This window comes from Centroberyx gerrardi, chromosome 5 (genome assembly GCF_048128805.1).
Source record: "Centroberyx gerrardi isolate f3 chromosome 5, fCenGer3.hap1.cur.20231027, whole genome shotgun sequence".
Classification (NCBI taxonomy): Eukaryota; Metazoa; Chordata; class Actinopteri; order Beryciformes; family Berycidae; genus Centroberyx; species Centroberyx gerrardi.
This window is the reverse complement of record NC_136001.1, coordinates 16206680-16216015: the sequence shown is the minus strand read 5'-3', so window position 1 is coordinate 16216015 and position 9336 is coordinate 16206680. Positions and strand designations below refer to the sequence as shown.

Below are 9336 nucleotides of genomic sequence, written 5' to 3'. Positions count from 1 at the left end.
GCCTGGAAAGTCGCCACTGAATAGGATCCTTAAAGGGAAAGTAAGAGTAAGGTATTTAAAAGATAGGATATGGAGGTCCTGTATGTATGATCATATTTATAGTTATAATAGGGTGACAGCGCTCAACAGTCATGTCGAGGTGTTATTGCACTACTGTCTCAATGTCTTTTTATGAGAATAATCAACAAATCACACTACTGCTGATAGATCTACACAGAGGTGAAACAAGAATCACCAGTCACAGCTACAGGCATGGGTCCAGTTACTATTGGAAATGCATTCAATTACTTGCTGGGATTGATTTATTTTGTCTGGCACAATAGGGCCAATCCAAAAGCCCCCAAAAGTGCAACAAACTTAATCAAAGTTGACTAAAACAAACACGAATGGATTTCAAGTTGTACTCGACCCAGGTCTGCACAGCTAACAAATCTAGCTGTGAATTGAAAACAACATCTTCACAATAAGGCTACAACATCTAGAGAGAGAGAGGCAATGGAGGGCAAAACTCAACACTGATAGAACTCCCTTCTGCTCCAAAAGTCACACTGAGCCACTTGGAGGAGCCATGCATAAGAATTGAACACGGATGAACATACATATATCCAACTCCCTCACACGACAACACACTTCAAGGCTTTTAGACGAAGGGGGCTACTGTATGGTAATGATGAGCACAGCAGTCAGTAGCCAAGGACCAGAGACATAAAGACTGGATTTACACAGCAACAGACAGTTTAAATAAATATTTTTTACTGACTTACTGACTTTCTATCACTTAACTGACCAAAATCTTTTCACTGTGAAATGACCATGGGAGGAAACCACCAAATCAAATGTCAAATGTCAGATTTTTATTTCAAATATCTGTATAAATCCAGCCATAGGATGAAAGAGTTATGTCACTGACAAAAGCTAATTTAAAAGTGCTACTGGAATTTCTCCTCTGGCAGTAAATATTGGCTTATCTCCATATTTATATATGTTATGATTACATATGTTATATATATAAATATCTATATGCTCTATCTGTATTCATGAATATTATATTTTACTTTTCATATACTTCAGAAAGTGTTCCTGAAGTGTCTTCTGGGAAAAATAAAGTTCTTCTCAATTCTATTCTATTCTATTCTAATCTATTCTATTTCAATGACGTAACTCCTTAAATCCATTACTCTGACATAAAACCGTTCACTGAACATCCTACTCAGCAGGCCTCACTGATACTTACACACAGAGAAGCTGAGGTGGAGGAATATGGGTCTGAGAAGAGGGACTGGGACAGAGGTAATACAGTACAGTTAACACACAAAGTTAAATCTCAGACTGGTTCACATTAAATGTCAATCAAGTCATCACTGGCCAATGGTAGAAGGGGCCGAATCAACTTGGGGGCTGACTACTGCTCGGCTGTGTCTAGTCAGAGAAAAGGCTGGCGAAGGACTTTCGGAGGTTGCGAATGGTCTCGGCCTTAGCCTCGTCCTGGCCGTCGCCCCCCGAGCTCGAGCCCCCGCGGAAGAAAGAGGAGTCGCTGAAGGCGTTGAAGGCATTGGTCAGGGACTGGGACTTACTGGGAAGGCAAGGAGAGGAAAAAAGAGAGGGAGGAACGGGAAGGAATTCGGGAGGGCAGGGGTGAAAGGGAGGGAGGGAAAGAAGGAGGGAGGAAGGAAGGAGGTGAAGAGGGGGCAAGATAAGAGAAAAAACAAAGGAAATGGGGAGGGGGAGATGGAAGGAAGGAGGGATGGAAGGAAGGGAGAGAGGGACGAAGGGAGAAAAAAGAGTAAGTAAGTGATTAGGGATTGATGAAAGGAGAGAGAAGGGAGGAGGCAAGACAAATAGGGAAAATTCTCATAAGAGGGACACAAAGTTACACACCCTCATTAAACTGTAATACAACAGTCCTTGAGAAACATGACAAATAGATTACACTCGGTTTCAGCAGGTAACTGTCTGGACTGTCCCATTAAGTTATTTATACAAAGCAATATTAGCAAAGTTATACATTTTAGTGATGCTAGCAATTGCGTTATGTCTTCAAAACATTGAATGCTTGTACACAGACATCTTGTTACAGGGAAAATGATCATTAATTTGATAATGTCTTAAAGACAATAGTACGGTCCATTCAAATGCACGTCTTTGCATTATCAACACTGTGTTGATAATACGGCCCTTACTTCAGCAGAGGATGGGTCTTTTGCTGGCCTGATGGCTGTTCTTCCACAGGGGGCTGGCCCTCAGCCGGGGCCTCACCTGCTTCAGCTGGGACGGGCTCAGGGTTTGAGGCTGGGGCTGGGGAGGCGGAGGCCGGCTTTGCCTGGGGCGGAGCTTTAGCTGGAGACTGGACCTTAGGCGGGGACGGGGTAGCTCTGGCTGGGGATTGAACCTGGGCCGGGGCAGGGGCTGAGGCGGTATCGGGGGCCTGAGCTGGGGCTGGGGCTTGGGCATCGGGCTGGGGTTTGGGAATGGCTTTGGGTGGGGGCGGGGTCTGCGGCTTTGGCTGGAGCTGCGGCTTGGAATTCCTGCGTACGGGAGGGATGGGTTTTGCGGGTGGTGTGGGTTTGGGGGGCAGCTCTTTCGGTTTGCCGGGAGCTGGGGATGGGGAGACCTGAGGCTGGGGCTTGGGCTGCTCTGTGGTAGCGGCTGGGGTTTGGGGAGAGGCTGGGGCAGGAGCCTGGGCTGGAGCTGAGGCTGCAGGGGAGCCTGGAGCTGCGGCCGCCGCTTTGGTCGGGGGGGAACCTGGAGCTGCGGCCGCCGCTTTGGTCGGGGGAGAGCCTGGAGCTGCGGTTGTTGCTTTAGCTGGGACAGGGGTTGGTGGTGAAGCTTTGGCTGGGATGGAAGCAGAACCTGGGGCCGGTTTTGTGACTGATGGTGCCCTCGTCATTGGGGGAGGCCTCTGCACTGGAGGCCTCGTAACAGAGGCAGCCTTCTGGATGGGGCTCGGCTTCTGAGACTGGGTCGGTTTCTGAGCTTGACCTTGACTAGGTTTTTGGGCCTGGCTGGGCTTTGGTACTGGTTCAGATGCTCTCTTAGGTGGCTCCGATGCTTGGTCCACACTCTGCGATTTCACTGGTGCACCTGGAGGATTTGAATAAGACAGTTCTATTACATTCTATGATTCTATGCTTATTTAATACACATAGAAAGGCAAAACATATAAAAAACAAAAACACAAAAGGAGAAAGAACATTTAAAGAAATAACTTTTTTTTAAATCCAGCACCTGTTGTTTCAGCGTACCAGTTAGACAAACCAGGCATCTCTAAGACTCACCAAGAGACCAAAGCAGAACATGATACAGGTAATGAGTTTGATAGCTTTGCAACAAAGGTCCAAACATGCCCATTCACTCAATGACCTCTCACATTCATGTCAAGTCCTAACTACTTGGGAACCTCATCTGTCTCAAGTACAGCCTGGGGCAGAGCAGGCCCTGAATGCTTGGATTATAATGACCAGTAGGGGGTAGCAGATCAACAGCTAAGAGAATGGTGTGAAGTTTAAACCTAATGTGCTATTTGTTGGTTGCTTTCATGCACAGCAACTCGTACCACCATGAGGGGGTGGCATGGTGATGAAAGGAGAAGAAGAGAGGAAGGGAGAGGGTAAAGGATAAGAATGAGAGAGAGCAGAGGAAACAAGAAGAGGAGAGGAGAGAGAGGGAACGAATATCAGACAATTCAATGACTCAAACACAGGCAGCAAAGAAACCCATCATGCAATACAAAGGAATCAAGTGAATATACATGCTGAGCAGCAAGGTACTGAGCAGGGATGAGTTTCCAATGGCTCTGCCAAGCACAAAGATCATCCAAGCACAAGGCTCATCTAGTTTCTGGATGCAGATTTTTGGCAAACTATAGTGTGAGTGTAAAGTGCTGTACCCTCTTTAAAAGGTTTTCTTTCAAGACAGTCTGGAAAGTATATTCTATGTATTACTCAGTGCTGTTAGATTACGATTACATGTGAAATGGGTCCATTTTGATGAAATATTCTTTTTGCCGTCAAATGATTTTACTCCTACAAAGCTCATGAAAATTCATCCCTGGCATTTTCAGACACAGTCATTCTTCTCAAGTGAATGGCAGTTGAATGGCCATGAGTCTTACGTTTTATCAGTGTTTGTCATTAAGCATCCCAATGGTTGCTTGGGACTCACGACGCATAAAAACCAAAGAAAATACCATTTGTACACAAAACAGAATGTTCAAAGGGTGACACAATAAGAAATTTGCTTGGATGCAACCCCCTGATTTACGCTTTTTTTGTTCATATTTGCTAGTTTACAATAAGAGTTTGGATTTTCATTGTTACTGGCTTTTTTCTTTGAGGAGGCAGTTCAGTCATGCAGGTATTGAGCACCTGATTGGATTTAGATTTTCTGGGCAGCGCTGTGGGCAAACAAACTAGCAATGCCTTTGACCTGTGTTTACATGGGCCCAGATGACTAGAGCAGTCATTGCAGATTATATCAAACTCTTTGCACTGATCAGGACAGATTTCGACTAAGGAAAGCAGCCTCAATGATAGCTGTAGCCAGATCATGTAATTCAAATCTATGTTTAAAAGTGTGCGAGATGAGCGAATATGAATAAGAGCAAACATCAGTGATTCAAGGGGCTGGATCCAGGCAAATAAGGTATGATCATGCAGAGAAAGAAACGGTGATTATTTTCTTTGCAACTTTTCATTGAATATGTAACCAAGTTTTGAAATTGCCAAGAAAAAATATGTACTGTGTACCGTATAAAGTCACTTTGTCTTGTCTCAGGTACCACAACACAGAACAACGAAGGTTAATTTAGAGGATCAACACAACAAAAAACCAAACCAAACAATTATTCATAAAGCATCCAGATCTTGCAGGGGGAGCTTTATTGCTTGACAGAGGGGAAAACCAATTGTTTACTAGGAAAAGGTTCGCACCATAACAAAGTACTGGATTTAAAGACGCTGGAATAAAACGGAAATGGAATCAAAAGCAGAGCATTAATCACCAAGACAGAAACCCAACTGAGCTGACCAAAACTCAATTTACACAGTGATCATGAGCAGCAAGCGCACTGAAGAGATGATTCTACTTTCTGTTTAAGAATGCATAAAAATCATAAACAAAATATCCATCTATGTTACCAAAATAAGCTCATGTCTGCCAATATTCAATTATCCTTCACAGTGTTGGATCATTATCTCGGCAAGGCAATGCTGTTCTGATGTAAGATTCAAATGAATTACACAGTAATCTGATCTGCACATCCATAGAAGTATTAGGACAACATCTTTACACTGTAGGCACATGTAAATCTTTAACAAATCACTGGCACAGCATTCATAAAACAACCAGCACATACTTAATAAGTACACACCACATGAGATACTGGCATTTGCCACATCCATGCAAAATAAGAAAAAAATGAATCAAAGAGATAATGAACAATAATTAACATGCAAACGCACACAGACACAGACACAGACACACACACACACACACACACACAGGCGCACCCACAGGCATGCACACCTTGATAAAAACAGGCAGAATAATCACTTCCAAGAATGGCTTTGTTCATTTACCATGTAAAAAGCTGTTTTACCTTTGCTTTCAGCAGGCACATTTAGTTTTAACACAACAGCCCTGAGCACAAACATCACCACACTAACACAGAAACTACGGCAGCAATTAAAATCAACACAAGTGCACTGTACATTTGCTTGTTAATTCAAGCAAAGGTCATGAGTTAAAGTGAGACAAGGCCATAGCTTAGACAGCGTAGGACTTTTCTTTTCTTAGACTCAAATTACTGGAATGATCATCACCATAAATTCCCGATCAAAGCCATGGCACCAGTGCAATAGTTTGTGGCAATGAAGATGGACATTGCTTCTCTATATTCCCTCAAAAGATTAATACCTCTGACTAGGATGTGGGATTTTTACTGCATGTTTCTTGTCCATACTGTATCTCAGACTCAAAAATTCTATAGAGCTCCAAGGAGTTGAAAACACTATATTCATTACAAAATGTTTCAACATGAAGATAATTCAATCCTCAAAATTTTTATTTTAAGCAAATGTTTTAAGTTAACTAACCTTCAAATATATATATTCATATCAAATATATAACTCAATGGGGACAGAGTAGCTGTTACATTTTGTCAAATGGTGGATACTCCTTTTAGAAAGATCTCTTCAACTTTCTGAGAGTGTGAACTTTCCCATAATTCATTCAGAGAGTGTGTCCTAGACCTGCTTTGGTCCTATAGCAGCAGCATTGGCATTACAAGGGAGAACAGTGTTCAGACAACCTTGAGGTTGAGGCCGCTGGCCCGGGGTCCTGTTTGGATCCGCCACTCCTTCTTTAAGGGCAGCACTCTGAAACAGAGAGGGAGGGAGAGAGAGAGAGAGAGAAGAAGAAAGTCAGAGAGAAAGTGGGAGAGAAAGGGAAACATGGGAGTTGTGGTCAAGCAAGGAGGCATCAGCAGTGAACTGTGAAGGGCTGCTGCAATTAAGTTATTATACTACAGGCATTAACGCCCTGCAGAAACCTTTGTATACTAATACTGGTGTTCTTTTTTGAGAACCTGCTTCTGCCTTTTCATACACAGAGGGAGAATTGAAGCAAATGTTGGATGTGCAAGGCCTATTATAGCTATGAATTTTGGGCGATCTACACTACACATCTTATATATTTACCGGTATAATTACCAGGCTATGTGTGGCTATGTATTTCAAGCGTCATCAGACATTATATGGAGCCTTTACCTGTTGGGGCTGTGCAGTGGTGGGCTTCTGGCCCTGAGGGGAGCGGGCAGGCGAGCGGGCAGCACCAGATGCCTTGGCGGTCAGGGCTTGGTTCATCTTAGCCAGCACCACCTCTAAGATCAGCTGCCTGTCCTCCGCCTGGTGGTCACCAATCAGCTGCATAGATGAACCCACAACCTGGACAAACAGGACATGGGCATCATGTTAGACAATGGTTGCCTTCTGGTTAAAAAAAGTGAGGTTGTGACCGGAAGGTAGTTGGTTGAATCTCCAGACTGGCTGACAAAATCTGTGCAGGGAAGCAAACAAAAGGTGAGGCACTTAATCTCCATCTGCTCCAGTGTAACATCACAGCGATCAATAGTGCAAGACTACAGTTGTGCTAAACAGCTGCTAGGTGTGTTTAGGACTGTACCTTCTTCTCCCAGGTACAAAATAAATACTCCCCAAGGTTGTTGCTGTAAATAAGCTTGTGTTCTCTGTGAACTTGTTTAGTTAAGTGAGATTTAATACATTAACAGAATTGATTTTTGAATCAGAATGACATTGAGTTTCTGATTGAAAAGTAGAGGTGAACCATAATGACAATAAGGGCATTAGCCTAAGTTCTTAATATGAAATTGTGATGTTTAACCATTTCTTTGGACACGCTCATGTCCTTGCTGTGAATGCAGATAGCGGGTGACGCCTGCCCCACCTCCTTGTGAAGCCAGCAAACAGTTAATATATTATTTAAATGTATTTAATAGGATCAGGATCTGGATCTACCCTGGTGGTACAACCAAAACATAAAGCAAGTTAACAATGAAAGAAGGCTATTGTCAAAGCGGGCCACCTTGCTGTAAATGATAAAGTACATGAACATTTTTTAACTGGGTGACACATCCATTTAAGTTCTCTTTTTCAACAGAGATCTCCAGAGAAAAATCTTTTGTAAGTGTAAAACTAGGCTCAAATCCTGGCCCTGACATCTGAGCTTAGTGTTCTGAAACCTTTTGACAAATTGGGGAAACACTGCATGGATCCTGAAGCAATTTATTTTCCTTCACGTCCTGCACTAGCCTGAGTCTCATTCATAACTGTCAGGTAAAGCCAGCAGCAGTAGAGAAATTTGTCAACACAAAAACGAGAAGTCTTCATCGGCTTACTACTTGGCCATAAGAGTAAACAGTAAGGGAACATTTCCATGGCAATGTGGGACAGACCACCATCAAACTAGTCTGAAAGAGCTTTCTCAAGTGAAATGCCCATGGCAACAAGCTGGTTTTGTTTTGGGGAAGATGATAATTGATCACTATAAAGGAAGAAACAAATGCACACACACAAATGACATGCATGCACATGCACAAATGTGGGCATGCACACACACGCGCGCGCGCACACACACACTCAGTGTTTCTGAATAAATAGATAAACAAATGTATTCTCCAGCTCAATTAGCGATCAAGTAGTGAGAATTTATTGTACACTCTGTTTCTTTGTGAACTATGGGATCAGTCCAGTCACTGACAACCATAAGGGCAGATTTTCAATAACTCAACTGTTTCATCTTTGCGGCAACCAGACTGTGGCTGACGGGGACAGGGGATATGTCTTTTGATCAACAACCATGTGAATGGATATCCAGGCAACAATTTTACTGCATCATTGTGGCAACCAGACCAATTTTCCAGTGGAAATGGCTCAAAGTAAGGCATGTTTTTCACATCTTCTCCACTATGGTATTCAATCAAACCACCAATGTGCTGTATTTCATTCTGGCAGCAAGGCAAGTGGGAGAGGAGTGGGATGTGTAGAAATTGAGCAATCTTACCACATCACTTGGGCACCACAGTGACTGGTTGGTGGGTAGTGGCTACCCTACTGGACAGTGACTAATTTTCTCAAATTTCAAGTTGTATGGGAACATTTGTATTCATGTGGATGCATAAAGAATCTGTTCTTCCTAGTTAGGAATTCATATGCCTTACTGCTGTTACTGTTGTTCATTTTAATCAAAATCTCCCACCTACCTGAAAGGCTTTTCGCCAAGCTGCCATAGTAAGTATTTTGTTCTTAATCCAACTGAATAATGTGTCATAATCATTTACCTTCAAAACTGGAATAAATATGTTTGATCTGTCTCAGTGTTGATGGCTGGGGTCAGAATATGTAGACTACATTTTCCATTTTGAGAGACATAACCACTTTTTTGTCATGTGGTTTGAGTTGAGGAAATGTATCAATACAGCAAAGTTCGTTCCTACATTTATGTGTTATGCACTACCATTGTGGTCAAGCCTTCTATGAAACGTGAAACCCATAAGCTGAGAAACTATTGGAAAGAAAGAGGGAGGGAAAGAGAGTGAAAGGAAAATACAAAGACTGAGAATGTGGTAGTTGAAAGCAAAAGGTGAGAGAGCAGTTGTTGAGATATACAGACACATACATACACACACATACAGACAAATGAAACAAAAAGATACTGAAAGAGAGGGGCCACAGGGAATAACCATACTTAACCTTGGAATATAATCAGACTGTAGTTATCAGACTGGATTTTATGTGAAATAATTTATTCCCAGACAGTCGA

General features: G+C 42.7%; 1 protein-coding gene across 1 annotated transcript in view; it reads right to left on the bottom strand.

The window, feature by feature from the left end:
- Positions 1 to 1419: 1419 nt before the first annotated feature.
- Positions 1420 to 9336, bottom strand: part of syn2b (synapsin IIb) — a 78422-nt gene continuing 70505 nt past the window's right edge. The window contains exons 10-13 of the mRNA XM_071895234.2: positions 6765 to 6941; positions 6308 to 6374; positions 2181 to 3081; positions 1420 to 1573 (exon numbers count right to left, since the gene is read on the bottom strand). Coding sequence (XP_071751335.2) covers positions 1420 to 1573; positions 2181 to 3081; positions 6308 to 6374; positions 6765 to 6941 — 1299 coding nt within the window. The remainder of the gene's footprint in view (positions 1574 to 2180; positions 3082 to 6307; positions 6375 to 6764; positions 6942 to 9336) is intronic.